The 17,407-nt window shown below is 38.1% G+C and overlaps 1 protein-coding gene and 1 long non-coding RNA gene across 6 annotated transcripts in view; both read right to left on the bottom strand.

Annotated features, from left to right (window-relative positions):
- Nucleotides 1-649: 649 nt before the first annotated feature.
- LOC309651759 lies at nucleotides 650-3,704 on the bottom strand. The gene is made up of 2 exons (XR_014258370.1): nucleotides 3,607-3,704; nucleotides 650-1,897 (listed from the first exon to the last, which is right to left on the bottom strand). It is a non-coding gene; the product is annotated as an uncharacterized lncRNA (long non-coding RNA).
- A 371-nt stretch (nucleotides 3,705-4,075) lies between these two features.
- Nucleotides 4,076-17,407, bottom strand: part of TRMT9B (tRNA methyltransferase 9B (putative)) — a 64,803-nt gene continuing 51,471 nt past the window's right edge. For 3 of the 5 annotated variants that reach the window (XM_082444665.1, XM_082444667.1, XM_082444668.1), the window contains 4 exons: nucleotides 13,300-13,473; nucleotides 6,961-8,045; nucleotides 5,545-5,591; nucleotides 4,076-4,152 (listed from right to left, as the gene is read on the bottom strand). In XM_082444665.1, coding sequence (XP_082300791.1) covers nucleotides 7,012-8,045; nucleotides 13,300-13,473 — 1,208 coding nt within the window. In that variant the 3' untranslated portion in view covers nucleotides 4,076-4,152; nucleotides 5,545-5,591; nucleotides 6,961-7,011. Of the gene's footprint in view, nucleotides 4,153-5,544; nucleotides 5,592-6,960; nucleotides 8,046-13,299; nucleotides 13,474-17,407 lie in introns of those variants that run through there. The other 2 variants (XM_082444669.1, XM_082444666.1) reach the window with 2 other exon arrangements.

Below are 17,407 nucleotides of genomic sequence, written 5' to 3'. Positions count from 1 at the left end.
CAGGTCAGGAAAAAGAATAAAAGTGCTTGCATTCCAATAACATAAAAAATGATGCTCTTTCCCCATTAGTACTGTATTTTCACACACGCCCACTTTCAGATAGTCTAACACATCTTTATTCATCTTAAAAGATGTCTTTTTGCTTTAGTCAATAATATACCTTTATTAACCCCTTAATGACACTCTGTCATTATATGGCTAGCTTCGTTTCTTTTAGACAAAGCTAACAGAATCCAAATACAAATTCGCCCAGTTCTGTTGAGTCTAAGGAGGGGTGCCTGTGTGAATGGAAAGAGGGTAATACCTGTCTTGTCACACTCAAGTGTGAAGATGAAAGGCAGAATTTTGTTCATCTAGAAACATTTTTAAAAGTACACTTAGACATAAACTATCTTATACATTTCATAAGCGTACAAATTACACTATTTTTAATAATACTTATTACAAAAGATCCTAAACATTATTGGTTAATGCAAATAAAATACCTCCAAGTTAGTACAACCGTCACGATATTTTACATCAACTTGTCCTTTTAGAACTATTGCTAGCTTCATCTGGGAAAAGCTAAAGTAACTAACTATATTGTAGAAGAAAAGGATTTTTGCACTTTTGATACAAATACACGTCAACACCAGAGGAGGCACAATAATATATGACAATTCTCTTCATATTTCCCCAAAACAAAATCTATTCAATGAAATACATTTCCACTGTAATTGCTAATTTAACGTTTTTACAAGTGCATAAGAAGGTCACTAGTGACAGCAAACACTAGATGTCTAGGAATATACATACATGTATATTTACATAATACATATTTAAGAGAACATCTAAAGAAAATGGGACAGTTTTTACATACATATTCAAAGTATCTGAGAAATTCCACTGGGGTCCACATTAGTGAGCCTTAAGTATTGCCAGGGTTCTGTGTAAATAAGTAGAATAGAAAAACAAACCTTTACTAATGGTGTCCATCTACATACATTAATAGAAAATCTAATGGAAGTGGTATGATTAGCTCATTAGAGAAATGCCTGTCATTCAGCCAAATTCCCTTCTGGGCGAGCATAAATATAAATGTAAATTTTTCATGGAATTCAACGTTCAGTTACACTGGCTACATATTAATGACAGTGACCCTCTGTCTTTTCTTTATGGAGGTAATGTCCAGAGAAGAATAAATGTTTTGTGTGGAGAAAATATATTTTTACACGTAGATTAATTAATAATCAGTTGGGTTGCGTAAATTATATTTTTGCCAGTTCTAGTTGAAGGAGAGACAAAATATATATTGATTTGCCCCATGAGAGATCCAGTTTGACAATCAACTCTCACAAGCGGTCCATCGGATTGGCCATATAGATTACATTATAGCTCTGCTCCCACCCAGGTAGAGTGATGACAAGGCATAATCAATTGGGAAAGACCTGCTTCTAGAGGGGAACAGAATGTGGGTTATAACTGAAATGATTCACGTTCCTACGAATGCATCACATACTGGAGGACCATAGTGAATAAAAAATAGGGCAGTTCACAGTGAGCTCTTTGATTAGCTCTCTTAGGCTTCCGTGTTTGCATTCCCCGTACCGTGCCAAATGCTTTCTATTTGCATTATCATTTCAATCCTTGGTTGGTAGGAGTTCTTTTAAAATATTCCCACTCCAGTTTTGTAGATGTTCGAGGTTGCAGATATGGAGTCTATAATATCAAACCAATAATCATACATTTGAGTTAAGATTGGGATGAGGGGAGTTGAGTGTTCTGGTTTGAGGTCTGCTGATGCTTCTGTAATTCCCTTCCACTTCCATGGTTTTTCCATCTGTTGGATGGGTGTGTGATGATACTTATCTCAGATGCCCTTTGAATTGACAGAATGAAGTCTGTTTCATGCATTTTTCTTTGGAGAAGGATTACAATTGGCATTTAAAATTCAAGTTTATGTCCAGGGGATGTGATAATTACTTGTCATTATGTAAATCCTAATGAAAGTGTTGTTTAAAACAGCAGATTGCAAAACAGAAAAAAATGTTTGCAATTGCAAGAGATGAGGCTGAAAAATACTTGGGAGAATTTATGAAGGGGGGGATGTGCAGGCCATCCTAAAGAGTCTGCATTTTACTCTGTTGGGTGTGTTATTTTCTGAAATGTATTCCACAGAATGCTTGTGCTAGAGGATGTTACCATGTTGAGGGCAAGCTCAGTTAAATCAAATCCCAATTTACTTTAGGGGAGGCCTTAAATATGCTCATATGCATTGAGATTCTCTAAGAGGGGTTTTGTAAATTGCTTTTCTCAAGCAAACCGATAGAATGCGGTAGTAGGTGCACAAGGAATATGAAAACTGCTCCAGTTTGGCACTTTCTGCTTAGTTAATTCTAATATTCTGTGTATCCTCGATACACCTGATATTCTTTGCCTTAGTATCCTATGTATTTGGCACATAACAGGGTTCAGTGAACAAATGGAAGGAATGAAATATCTGAATAGCCCTCTATTTTCTCACCTATAAAATGGGAAAACAATAATACCAATTTTTAGAGGATCGAAGAGTTGGATAAAAGTGATCACAGAGCATTTTGTGACTATTTTTTTTTTAATTAAAATCAAATGGAAAGAGAATTACAAATGAAAAAAGTTAATATAAAAGATAGGGAAAATATATAAGGGATTCCTGTCCAATTACTGTCTAACTGTGAAATCTTTGCTTAACCTTACTAAAGCTTATTTGGAAAGGGGATAATCACACTTCCCCTTGAAATGTTCTCATAATCTGCCTTGCACCATGACTGGGGGTATACAGTGTTGTGGGTAAGAACACAGGCTGGGAGGCAGACTGCCTGGTTTGAAACTCAGCCCTGCCCTTTACTAGATGAATGTGGCATTGGGCAATTTAATTGATTTCTTTCTGACCCAGTTTTCCTAATCTGCAAAGTGGGAGCAATAAGTATACTTAGCAATGGTGAGGATTACAGATAAAATAATACATGTTAGATATTTAAGAAGTTAGCTGCTGTGTTATTATTTCATATTTCCTACACAATAGGAGAGACATGCTCAGGCTTGCCCTAATTTGTTCTTCCCAGACTGCACCTGCCTGGCCAGTGGTTATACCCCATTTCCCCCTCCCTCCCAAACTGAGTGCTCACAACTCATTTTTAAGGAATATCCTCCCCTACCGAGATCAACAACTATTGGGTTAGACCCTCTATCCTCATCCGAACCCATTTACTTTTATTTTTAAAAAATCCACCAGTGCTTATTCTTTTGATGGCCATTAATATACAAGTACATTAACATTCCTAGCTGATTTAAATTTGGATTATTTTCTCTCTGGATTACTGCCAATTTTTGCCCATTCAATTGATGGTCAGTTAAAACCCAGAGGAAGTACTGACATCTAGAATTTGGAAGTACACAGAAAGGCAAACTAAAAACAGAAATCACACACCATCTTGTATATAGGGATGTGTGGTGAGAAGGGAAGAACAAACGAAATTGATAATCCAAGACATGTGTTAGGTGGTTTGTTAGTTACCGTGACTTGCTGGTGTCATTTAATCACTTTGGTGACAATTTTAAAAATAATAGTTTGAATGGGCCACTCGCCTGGTTGCATCCTTTGTCCGTGTTAAGGCACTTTCCCCCAAATCGTTTAGCTGTTTGTGGAATTCCTCAAGTAGGCCAGTGAGGCATCAATAAGCCAGCAGAGGGGCTTCCCTGGTGGTGCAGTGGTTGAGAATCCACCTGCCAATGCAGGGGACACGGGTTCGTTCCCCGGTCCGGGAAGATCCCACATGCCACAGAGCAACTGAGCTCGTGTGCCACAACTGCTGAGCCTGTGCTCTGGAGCCCGTGAGCCACAACTACTGAGCCCGCGTGCCGCAACTACTGAAGCCCACGCGCCTAGAGCTCATGCTCCACAATGAGAGAAGCCACTGCAATGAGAAGCCCGCGCACCACAACGAAGACTAGCCCCCGCTCGCCGCGAACTAGAGAAAGCCCACGTGCAGCAACAAAGACCCAACACAGCCAAAAATAAATAAATAAAATAAATTAAAAAAAAAAAAAAAAAAAAAATAAGCCAGCAGAGGTTTTTAAGGCCCTTCCAAGAATCCCCTGCACATGCTCCCCTCCACTTCAGATAGTGGGACTCTGCAGTGATGCCAACAAGTAAAGGGGAATGAACAGGAAAGACACTCTTTGATCCAGTATTAATAACGGAGTCTACGTTTTCAAAGTATGTACTTCAGATAGATTAGCAAAATCTATAATAGAGCAAGTTAAGGCCGACTGAATACTCACAAATAACCTGTGTATGTTTAAACTCACTTATTTGTATTTCCTTTTAAGGACAGTCCTAATAAGAACAAAATTTATTTTAAATGATCAAGATATTTACATTAGGTTGGGTCTTCAAGGGCATATATATCATGTATATATGAAGTATATGGATATACCATATCCATATATATCCATGGAGATTTATACATATATATGTATGTATATATCTCCAAAGGCAGAAGTTAGATTTAAGAGTGCTTTGCACATGAATACCAAAGAGATATTATCAACCACAAAGTCAAATATTTGCATACGAAATAATGTCTGGATGAATAGAATTCTTGTGCTCGGCAGATGAAGGGCGAAAGATTGCTATTATTAGTGTTTTTTTAATTTACAGCCCTGTCAAAATTATGTGAAAATATTCCTCTCTCAAGAACTATTCTAGAGAGTCATTTTATACAAAGTGGGGTGTGTATGTGTGTGTGTGTGTGTGTGTGTAGGAAATTGCTCATACAGGTTTGCTCAAAGCTTTTCTGGTGCCATCTAATAAACTTGAGTTCCATGTAAGTGGTGGGCTACCACCAGAAAGCCCTGACTTGAAACAGATTAAAGATTACATGTGACAATAGGCTTCAAGGAGAGGAAAAATATACTTATAATAAAAAGGTCATCAAGCCTTAATTGTAAGAATGTCTCTGACTCTGAGAACATTTCTTTCCACCAAAAAAACCCACTAACACTCATGACTTAATGTCCTCATTTAAGAAATGGAAGACATTATATTAAATTTTAATTTATATTCCACTTTTATGTCTCTTTTCATCGTCCCTCTAATGCAAACTGTGTGCCGAACAATATAAATCATAGATCTCATTTCCACCTGACAACCTCATCAAACGAAAAGGTGATGATGCAATCTTATTTCGAAGCCAAGAGAGAGTAATAAACACCAGTACTTTTCAGATGCACATTAAAAATAATCCTTTAGGACTTCCTTGGTGGCGCAGTGGTTAAGAATCTGCCTGCCAATGTAGGGGACATGGGTTTGAGCCCTGGTCCGGGAAGATCCCACATGCCGCGGAGCAACTAAGCCCGTGCGCCACAACTACTGAGCCTGCACTCTAGAGCCTGCGAGCCACAACTACTGAGCCCGTGTGCTACAACTACTGAAGCCCACAAGCCTACAGCCCATGCTCCGCAACAAAAGAAGCCACCGCGATGAGAAGCCCGTGCACCACAATGAAGAGAGCCCCTGCTCGCCGCAACTAGAGAAAGCCCATGTGCAGCAACGAAGATCCAATGCAGCCGAAAATAAATAAATAAAATAAAAAATTTTTTTAAATCCTTTAAATTTCTTTGAAAGTAGCATCATTATTTTAAGTTAGAGCACAATTACCGAAGGGAAAAATAAGCCCAACACAAATGAAATCTTATACTATTTTAGTAATTTCAGTGGAAAACAAAACAAGAATTGGGTTTCCTCTGGGTTTACAGTAAAAAGCCTTTTGTCAAGTGTTGATTCTCTCCTCATTAAGGAACTGCCTGAAACTGTGTTCTTGGGTCAACTTACTTTTGCTTCTCCTAATTATATGTGTGTCTCAGGATCCATGACATGGATTTAAACAGACCCATGGTTAAATGTAAACAGATGTGGTGACCAGACGGTGCCCAGCTATTCGTTTGTCTATAAAGTGGCAGAAATTGAACCTTTAATTAATAGGACTTGATTCTACCTAAATCCCTAATATAACTATTAAAATGTAGTCCCTTTCAATAAGATAAATGCCCAGATATTATTTTTAAAGATCCAACAATCAGTCCTCCACCAAGTCCAAATATCTTGTACCTTAATGATCTATTTGTTTTGAGAACCAATATAAAGCACTGTTTCAACCAGATTCTCATTTCCTAAGTATCCCTTCAATGCATAAGTAAAGCATCATTCCAGATGAAAACTCATTAGTCAATCTTGGTCTTGCCGTAACTGGATATTCCTGCTTCTAATAAGGTTGGAAGAATACCACCTGGGTGACTTGCAACAACTTCCCGGGGCCCACATACTCCACTCTCTACATGCTGACAGTGCCTTTAAAGCCTTCTGAGCAACATCAAAAACCTTATTATTTACTTATCTTGAAGCAAGTTCACTTATCATCTAGAAAAGTTCTCAGAACCCTTCTTGTCTCTCTCCACCGTCTCTCACCTTTCTGAAGACTTTAAATAGAAGCAAGGCCTTGGCAATGAAATAATTTATCACATGGTTCAATTTACATTTGTGCAGTGGTACAAGTTTACCTATTATCTTGCACACAGATCTAAATTATAACCAGAGAAGTAGGAATTACCCCCTTCCTATATACAAATGATGTTTTTAAAAGGTATACTTAAAAGCAGAATCTTTTGAAATCACTATATAATACTGAAAAACAGTATACATGTATTGTTATAGTAATTCAGCTGTATTAAAGTTCATGTTATATTGCTTCTTCAGATCTCTTATATTAACATTTAACCACAAATACTCTTTGTCAGATGCTTCAGATGCCAAGCACTGTGCTTGTCTATAGACTAAAAAGATGATGAATTCATAGTCTCTATAGACCAAAATATAAATGGATTAAATACAGACCAAATGACGAAATTGGATGCCCATTCAGGGAACCATATCACAAACCCAGTGAGAAGAATGGGGTTCATCTTTTGGAGGAGATGTCTGAAATGATCCGGTCAATCACAACTTTCCTTCTTCTCTGCAATGATACACCAGTTGCCATGATCATTCCCAGAGCTCAGAATATGGAGCTCCGACACACTCTCCTTCAGCAGGCCATAGAGCTCGCCTTCTCGAAACACGTGGTAATAGCGCATAAAGGCACCAGAATCCAAAATGTCGGACTGTTGTTCTTCGACAGAAATGGTGTCACCTGGGTTAGAATCTTTGGAATCAGCTGCAGAAATCCTCCTCCATATTTTACTAGCAGAAGGGGTACCCTCTTCTAAGTTACCTGCATCCATACAGTTCTCCTTGGTATTGGTGCTACCCAGAAAATTCCCATCTCCATTTCTCCTCACGCCTCTTGGATGGTCTCCATTTAGGTGTTTGTGTGTGGCGGGCGCTCTCAGCCATTCCAGGTGTTTTTGAGAAGTCTCCACAAACACTTCCTCATCTAAATTTTGCTCTCCTGTTGAAAATGGCTCTGGATGATCTAAGTCGAAACTTGAGTGTCTTGAAGGCTGGGTGGATATCGTGCTATTGGCCCAACTTTCTGTGTTTTTCAAGGGTCTCATTTTTTCAATTTGCTTCCTCAGAGTTGATTCATCCAAAGATCTAGAGGAAAACCAGGAACGAAAAGACTTCCCCAGCGTGTTATAGAATCCATTTTCTTCCTCGCCTTCCTTGGAAATATTTGCACAGCAGGTGCCAGCCAGAGCAGAGTCACAATCCACGCTATGGGGCCGCCTCGAATCCCAGCGCCCCTTGAAACAAACGGGACAGCGGCACGCAGAGCAGGGAGGGTGGTAGGGATGGCTTCTTTCTGGATGCCCACACTGCTTCTTTCTCCCAGGCTGGCTGGATTCCGAGAGGGGCTGGGAGCACAAGGCTTTGTTCCATGGAACAAGCACGTCTTGCTTCTCAAAGTGCCGGTTCTTTTGTTCCATGGCCCAAACATAAATCATCAGCTGGCCTCCAGGAACTAAGACCCTGGCCATTTCCTTTATTGCTCTGATTCTTCTTTGTTTTGTAGAAAAATGATGTATGACTGAAAAAGAAGAAACTAGATCTCAGTGTGTATATACACACGTAAACCTACACATTTATAGGCTAGTATTTTCCATATAAAAATGATGCAATTTTTTTCCTAAATAAAGATTTTTATTAGAACTATATCACAACTGTTTTCTGGGTTGAAGAATGATAAAGAAAGAGGTATGCTTTCTTTTTTTAAATTTTATATTGGAGTATAGTTGATCAACAATATTGGGTTCGTTTCAGGTGTACAGCAAAGTGATTATACATATACATGTATCTATTCTTTTTCAAATTCTTTTCCCATCTAGGTTATTTATTACAGAATATTGAGCAGAGTTCCCTGTGCTATACAATAGGTCCTTGCTGGTCATCTATCTTAAAACATAGCAGTGTGTACATGTCGATCCCAAACTCCCTAACTATTCCTTCTCCCCACCCTTCCCCACCCCGGTAACCAGAAGTTCGTTCTCTAAATCTGTGAGTCTGTTTCTGTTTTGTAAATAAGTTCATTTGTATCATTTTTTTAAAAAATTCTACACATAAGTGATATCACATATTTGACTTTGACTGACTTCACTTAGTATGATGCAATTTTGACATGTAGTAATGATTGCTTATAGTTTTTAATAATGTTAATATAATATGAAATTGTTGTGTATACTTAAGAAAAAGCAGCTTATAGGTCATCATTTTACTTGCGGTCTTTGCAAAGTTAAAGTGCGAGTCAAGCAGGACTGCCTCTATCTAGTCTTAGGTGGGTTATTAGGCATATTTTTATCAAACAGTATATAGAAAGCACTAGTCTGTTAGCTTCTAGAGTTTAATCACACTGTGTCAAGAGAAAACATCAAATTATTTTTCCACACATATGCCTATCACTTAGATAGGAAATTAGCTCTCAGGAAAGTCTGGACACTACTGCTCAGATATGAGTAGTGAGGGAACAGAGAAGATGAAACAGCTCCTGTAACCTCAGCATAATCCAGAGGTTAGTAATGGTTTCAGGCAAATAAATCTCTTTAGTTTACCTGCCACAGAGAGATAGTAAATGCCTAAAATGAGATGATTATATGGCTAAAGCTGTCAAAGGAAGATTATACAAGAGGCACACTTTGTATTGTTCTCAATCAGGTTTGCTTTCCTATCAGCAGTGCACGAACCCTGGTTTCTCTTACTGTACCATGCAGCAGTGCAAGAGGTATTAGGCTCAAATGCATTTAAAGAACAGGACACCAGTGTATTTTGTCCTAGATCTACCAGTGACCAGCCTTGTGATCTTTGACCAATTACTTTACTTCACTAGGTGTCAGGCTGTTCTCCCCAATCCCCATCCCAAAAGAAAGGGCCCTTTATAATGGTCAGTTTGAAAGCTTACACTTCTCGAAGTAGTGTCATGGTCAATGAGCTAAAAGGGGGCAGAGAAGTCAGGACTGAGTAAGACTTAGGACAGTACTAACATTCACATCTGTGACTACTCAAGGCCGTTAATGTCCCCCATAACTTGCACCTCATTCACTCTGGAACTTCCATGGGTGTGTTTTCTAAATGCAGGTGATCCTCGTCATCTGTGGATTCTGTATCTGCAAATTTGCCTACTTGCTAAAATTGTCTTGTGACTTCAGAACTCAGTACGCTCAGCGTTTTCGTGGTCATTCCTTGACATGCGTAGAACAGCCAAAAAGTTGAGCCTCCCAAGGCACACGTTCCCAGCTGGGGTCCAGTGAGGAGATGCTCTGCCTTCCTGTCTCAGCTCTGGCGCTGTCAACAAGTGTCCTTTTCACAGTCTGTTTCGTGCCGTGTGTTTTCGCATTTTGGTGTTTTGTTGGTGGTCTCTCTGTTGACGATCCCTCACAGCCCTGCCCCAGCACCGGGTGGAAGTGCTGTCTAGGGTTCGTAAGCCGTGAGGCTGCGATGTGTCTTACAGAGAAAATATGTGAGTTAGATGAGCTCCTTTTGGGTGTTATAGTGCTGCTGGCATGAGTTCAAAATTAAATGTCATCTTTAAACAGAAACGCACAGAAAACAAGATGACGTGCTGATTAGTTGACAAAAGTATTGTGACCAGAGGCTCACAAGAACCTAATCCTGTATTTCCCCTGGGAGCAATGGTTCAGTATTTGTTAATTCAGTGTTCATGGGACATTACAGAACATAACCACGGTGAATAATGAGAATCGACTGTATTCTTGTGTTTTGGCCATTAAACAAAAAACGCCATTAAACCAGGACTATTTTAATACAGTAATTTCTTTTTATCAGATTTATAGGTCTTCAACATTTCAGGATTCTTGGCTTCAGAAGTTGTTTTTTTTGAAATATTTATTTATGTATTTGGCTGTGCCGGGTCTTAGTTGCAGCATGCAGGATCTTTAGTTGCGGCATGTGGGATCTAGTTCCCTGACCAGGGATCAAACCCGGGGCCCCTGCAGTGGGAGCACGGAGTCTTAGCCACTGGACCACCAGGGAAGCCCCCAGAAGTTTTGTTTTTAAGGAATAACATCTTTATATTTTTCATTCCTGAAATATTTGTTATGCGATAATCCATTTTAATACCATAATTTCACCCAGGAAATATCTGAATCTTTCATATTATATTTTATATTTATATTTAACATATAATACTAAGTAACTTTTAAGCCAAATGCTTTTGAAAAAAAAAATTTACAAATGAAGTTTTCATTACATATAAAATGTATTATACATGCCTATGCATACATGTTCTATTAAGAAACATTGTAAATGTAACCCAAATGGGACCTAAACATATATCTATATGAATTTTATCAATGTCAGGAAACTGTGTTGAATTTTAAAGGATAAAAATGTCCCCTGTTGTTTAAAAATCATAATCACGATTTAAAGGCAAAAGTAGTACTCAGTATATGTATCCTGTAGGATAGGGTGTTGAATTGAACAAGTAGGTAGAATTCAATGACTGAACTCCAGAATCAGAAATTACACAAGATCATCTTTAAAGTCCTGTTATATCTTGGGATTTTATGATGTATTGTTATTTAATTTTTCAAGGGTGTTTGTCTCATCTAACTGGAAGCATTCAGAATCCGTGGGTTTAGCATGAAGCAGAATTTTTCAACCTCAGCATTGTTGGCGTTTGTAAACAAGCTAGATGATTCTTTCTTGCGGGAGCTGGGGAGGCAGCAAGTAGATGACAGCAGCACATACACATACCCAGTTGTGACAACCAAAAATGTCTCCAGACATTGACAGGCGTCGCCTGAGGGTGGGGGGCAGTGTAACCGCAAGTTGAGAACCACTGGCACGAATAGTTGGTTGACACTATTTCAATAGATGAACAAATTTTTATAAAATTTTGGTCATACTATTCTTTTTTTTTTTTAACATCTTTATTGGAGTATGATTGCTTTACAATGGTGTGTTAGTTTCTGCTGTATAACAAAGTGAATCAGCTCTACAGACACGTGTCATACTATTCTAAAAGTAAGCAGAAAGACTGTTCTTTTTGTAATCTGTGAGTAAAACATAAGGAATGTATAATTAGGTATGATGCTTACCGTCTCATTATTAAGTGACATGGAAAACTATATATTTAAAACTATATTTCTTCATGTTTAGCAAGAAATGCCAACATACAGAATTCTAAATAGGGAAGTAAATATATATGGACATAGGAGAGATGGTTTATTGAAAGTTCTCATAATATAGTTCTAAATGTAAAATCTAATTGGAAATTGACTGCACCACGTTAATTTATAGTTACAGTTCATAAAAACACATGCTGGGTTTCCACCTAAGGAAGCATTTTTCATTGGAAGATGGCAACCAGGTGTGCTCCATTTCCTCTGTGGGCAGGAGACTTAAACTGAAAGAAAAGAAGGACTTAACCATGTACAACATGGAGCATTTCCCCAAAGTAAGAAAGTTGGTCAGTAACCCCACGCCTGCAACAGTGGTTCAACAGCACAGCTTCTTTGTAGGTAGCCAGCTGTATAGACTCTACAACTAAAGTAAACAATAGGAGAGCAAAAAAATACACTTCTCTGACCTCTCTCCAATTTGTGGTTCTTTAGGTGGCATGACCGAACCAAAAATTCCTCCTACTAAAGATTCAGAGCATTGTATAGTGTTGCTTGGTTCAACAAGAATCCCTTCTCTTAATGCTTAAAACCAAATGGACTTAACAGTTTCAAACGCAAAGAAGTAGGGCTGTCAAAGAGCAGGTTTCCATGGCAGCCACCTCCTGCCAGTCCTAACTAGTTCCAAGGTTATGGCATCCAAGCCGGCATCCCCTCACTATGCAAAGATACAGTCCCCAGCTAATGGTGGAAATACCGATTTCTCATCTATTCCAGGACGGAGCAAACAGTCTTATTCCGTATGTTTATCTAGCAGTCAGTTTTATATAGATTCACCTTGCTTTGATAAAGCTTGTTATATTCAAATACGTTAATTTTTTTAAAGTGTGTTGGAGGAAATAATTTGCCCTGCAAAAGATTTTTCGCTTTGGGAAAGGATTTGCCACAAGATTTCCTTAAATAACATGATTCCCCAGCATGCTTAAATATGACTAACACACTAAGTTTCAGGAGTATATGTATTGAGTAAAATGACCCTTACCTGTGTATATTTCAAGCATGGATTTTTGCTGTTTCTTTTCATTTTTGGCATGTATATTTTATGGGCACACTTGTTGGGAGAATATGAGGAATGTATTCCCTAGATTTATGAACAGTCTCTGGCAGTAAGAGAACAGAGTGGCACTATAAAAACAATGCAGTCTGGGACCAGGTGGGACCATCTTCCCCGGCGACTTTTGTACAGTGAGTGGCAGGTTGGTGACACATCCTTCCAGTGACATTCAGTGCCTTAGTCCTACAGTATTCTGCTAATAAAGGGCACACCTGTGGCCTGAAAATGGTAATATGACTTCTAAAGATCTACTTCACGTTGAAAGAATCTGGCTTCATTTCAATAGAACAAAGTACTATTTTCAATGAGTACAATTCCTCCAATACTTTCTTACTCATAAGTGAAAGAAATTGCAATGAGTCATCAAAAAGAAGAAAACAACAGTTTGAGTGTTGAACTAGTTAAAACGATCGTATGTACCACCATAAGTACGTTTGAACTTAGTTAAATAGTTCAGTTGCAATATTTTTAAAAATTAGATAAAATGAATTACATAGATCTTTCTACAAAGAATGGACGTTGAGTTGTGAGAGCAGCCTCAACCAGGTAACGTTATTCTCATGGTGAAGAGTGAATGTGTGACGGGGCTGCCTTACCTCCTATGGAGATGATGGCGTCGAAGCCCTGATCCCTAAAGGGGAGATTAAGGTTGTCACATACCATGACTTCACATCCTCTACGCCGGGCAATCTCTACCAATGGCGCACAGTAGTCACAGCCCAGGGTATGTACCTGGCTGTTCACTTTAAGATACTTTCCAGTTCCACAACCTGCAAGAGAAAAACCTGCGTTACACGCTATCCTTAATGGAAAGTGGAACATTGTCGGTTACTTTGTCTTATCACAGGGAATAGAAATAACTTGATACAGGCAAACCTCGGAGATGCTGCGGGTTCCATTCCAGACCATTGCAATAAAGCGAATGTCACAATGAAGCGAGTCACATGACTCTTTTGGCTTCTCAGTGCATTTAAAAGTTACGTTTACACTATACTGTGGTCTGTTCAGTGTCCAACGGCATTATGTCTACAAAAACAATGTACATACCTTAATTTTAAAACAGTGTATTGCTAAAAAATGTTAACCATCATCTGAGCCTTTAGCAAGTCATAATGTTTTTGCTGGTGGAGGGTTTGAAATACTGTGAGAATTACCAAAATGTGACACAGAGACACGAAGTGAGCAAATGGTGTTGGAAAAACAGCACCAATAGACTGGCTCAGTGCAGGGTTGCCACACACCTTTAGTTGGTACAAAACACAATACAGTATCTGAGAAGTGCAATAAAATGAGGTCTGCCTGTATTAACTAATCAAGACAGAACACAACATGGATTGAAGGTACGCACAAAAACAAAAAGAAAAGCCTTCAGAGAGCACGTACATGTTTTTATATAGGAGATAAGAGGAAACGAAAATGGGAAAAAGAAATATTATTTATTGAATATTTAATGAGGTCATGTCCATAGGGCTTTCTAAACTAACAGGACAGCACAATCAAGAAATGTCAGCTGGCCTCCAGCAGCAAATAATAGTTCCCTAGTATCCTAGTGACAGGGTCCAGTCTCTTTACAAAAGTTACCTTCACACACATATTTCATTATGTTTAGGTCTACATGTTCTGGGCATTTATTCTTGTGTTATCTTGCCGAACCTTCATCACTTGCTGGCTATGTAAAACAGACTACTGTCAACAGCTTTTCAATGGGTATAGATAAAATAACTAACGCAATAAAACAGGCCTTTCAAAAATTTAAAATTTGAATTTGAATGAAAAAAGGATTTCAGCATCTTTTTATCCAATCTGTTGTCAGTGCTAGGTTTTAAATGATCTCTATTAACTCTGAATACAACTCTGACAAAGAACTATTTTTTCTTAAATAGACCATTTTTTAAAAAAATATTTATTTGTTTATTTGGCTGCACCAGGTCTTAGTTGTGGCACGCAGGATCTTTAGTTGCGGCATGCAGGATCTAGTTCCCTGACCAGGGATCGAACCCAGGCACCCTGCATTGGGAGCTCGGAGTCTTAACCACCAGACCACCAGGGAAGTCCCTTAAATAGACCATTTTTGACATTCACTTTCTGGTGGCAGAGACCCAAGTAATTCAAGATTTACACAGCCTAAAGATTTAGATCAATCAGATCTCACAGATATTATGGTGAAGAAGGTAGTAACATAAAGGAATACTCATGTTAAAACAAAGCCTTCTGTGATCTAGTACCTAGTATTTTATTCTAGCACAGACATATCATCTATTTCTTTTTTCAGAAATATTTAAAGATGTCATTAGAGTTGATATCCCTACCTGCTGGCATTAGCTCTAAATTTTTTTGCCTGAAAAATATCTACCACTATTCAAAGATGATTAGTTTGCTGCTTTTGAAATACATGGCAACACTCTTTGATAACTCCTCCTTAATAGATGCTATTCAAAATTATGAGACACTAAAAGCATAATTAAGATTCATTGATGCCAGCTGAGACAGTGGAGCGCTTGTGAATAAAAAATAAGATTTCCAGCTTCATTATTTCAGTGTAAATGATTGAGGTCTTGGAAATATTTTAGATCTCATAGCCACTGTTCCTAAGAATGCTTTTGCAAAAATGGATCCAATATTTGAGGGCAGTCATGGGGAAAATATAATTCACAAAGTATTTTAAAATTGAAATCCCGAACATTTCAAAGACGATGCTCATATTTTAAGAAAAATAATCTTGTAAAATTTTTTGCTGTTTTGAACTGGCTCAGGGGATACATTTAGAGAAATGAAAGGGAAAATTACTTCAAAGATACTAATAAAAACAGGTTCATAGAACACTGGAGCTAGAGGGACGTGTTCAGAGAGCATCTGGTAACAATGAGGAAACTGAGGTCTTTTCAGATCTCATCATCTCCTGAAACATTTCCAGTGCCCCTGATACCTTTGATATCCTGTATTTGTTTCTCTCTTTTTTTTTTATTTGCGGCCATGCCGCGAGGCTTGTGGGATCTTAGTTCCCCGACCAGGGATTGAACCCGGGGCCACGGCAGTGAAAGCACCGAGTCCTAACCACTGGACTGCCAGGGAAGGCCCCTGTATTCATTTCTAATGGCATTCATTTTTAAGGATAGTAATGGAACTCCTGAATATGATGCAATTATCCATTTTCTAAGTGCAGACACCGAGGTGCTAGAGAGGGGAGATTTTATCCTAATGAGGAAATCAAGAATACTGCCAAGCCTAGTCACCCCATTATCTTAAACATGCAAGAAGTAAATCAGAACATTTTTGATACTGCAGCTCCTGTACACAACAGTCATGCTCCTTTACAAAATCTCATTAAATGATAACCTTCTGTGGTACTGCAGAGATACAACAGCAAGTGTCTGCCTGCTTCCGTTCCCCTCTATTTTGTATTCTGCACCTCACTACAACTAAGGAAGAAAACAGATAATTGCCTCAATTCAACAAGATGTTTTGGCCCATGGTGGGCGAGTATTTGCTAGAAATAATTAATCTGAATGTTCCCTCTGAAGTTTGCAGAAAGAACTACATTTTATAAATTAAGAGTTTTTTGCTAAGACCTTATCTGAAAGAGAATTCTCTTTTCCTATGGGAAAAGGAAGAATATAGCCTATTTATTTCTCCTTTTATGTACATCTTTTAAAGTCAGAGATGAGGCAATATGTTTTATTCTGCAGGCCTGGTGCCTGCCACTTAGTAGGAGCTCTAAATTTTTATTGACTCAGAGAAGGACTGATAATTAGAGAATAACTTAGCAAATGAAGTCTGACCACAGAATATGGGAATAAATAATTGAGAGTTAAAAGGCAAAAAGAATTTTAATTATTGAAAAATTAGTTTTAGTTATGTATACAAAAATAAAAATTTCAGTACTATTAGGATAGTTGCCTCTGATGTCAGGTAAAAAGGTCACCTTGCTCAGAAAAGAATCTAGTTCTAATCTTTATTCTGCTTCCTAAACTAATCCAAGTAAAGCCCTCAAGCCACAGAACACCCTCCATGGATCACCTTTTTTTTTTTAAATGTTACAGTCCATTGTTATTCATAATTTATTAGTTTAATACTTTCTTGAATTGAGAGAAATACGGGATTTATATATATAGGGATAAGGTTATAATAAAATGGTTTGGTTAACCAAATGTGGTTCAGTTTTATTTTTTATTTTAGTTTATTTTTTAAAAAATTTTTGGAGTATAGTTGATTTACAATGTTGTGTTACTTTCTGCTGGACAGCAAAGTGAATTAGTTATACATATACATATATCCACTCTTTTTTTTTAGATTCTTTTCCCATATGGGCCATTACAGAGTATTGAGTAGCGTTCTCTGTGCTATATAGCAGGGTCTTATTCTTTATCTATTTTATATATAGTAATGTGTATATGTCAGTCCCAATCTCCCAATTTATCCCTGGCATGCACCATCTTCTAATGGCCTTAAATTACTAGCCCATTTCAGGAAAAGGTATTGCCTTAATTGCAAAGATCACAGGATTTTCTGAGGGTACTTTGCATTTCTGCTGTCTCTGAATCATCAACGCTCTTTATATTTAAACTACAGTTCCTGCTCACTTCATTCCTGATACCTGCCCTGAAGAGTTAGTTTCCATCAGGAGCCATTATCACACACCTCAGCAGATCAGCTGGGAGTGGGGTGATGTGCTTAATAAAATTTAGCCAATAAAAAAATCGCACC

Source organism: Balaenoptera physalus (genome assembly GCF_965194825.1).
Source record: "Balaenoptera physalus genome assembly, chromosome: 21".
NCBI classification, from domain to species: domain Eukaryota; kingdom Metazoa; phylum Chordata; class Mammalia; order Artiodactyla; family Balaenopteridae; genus Balaenoptera; species Balaenoptera physalus.
The sequence above is the reverse complement of the archived record's forward strand: the minus strand, read 5'-3'. Positions and strand labels throughout refer to the sequence as shown.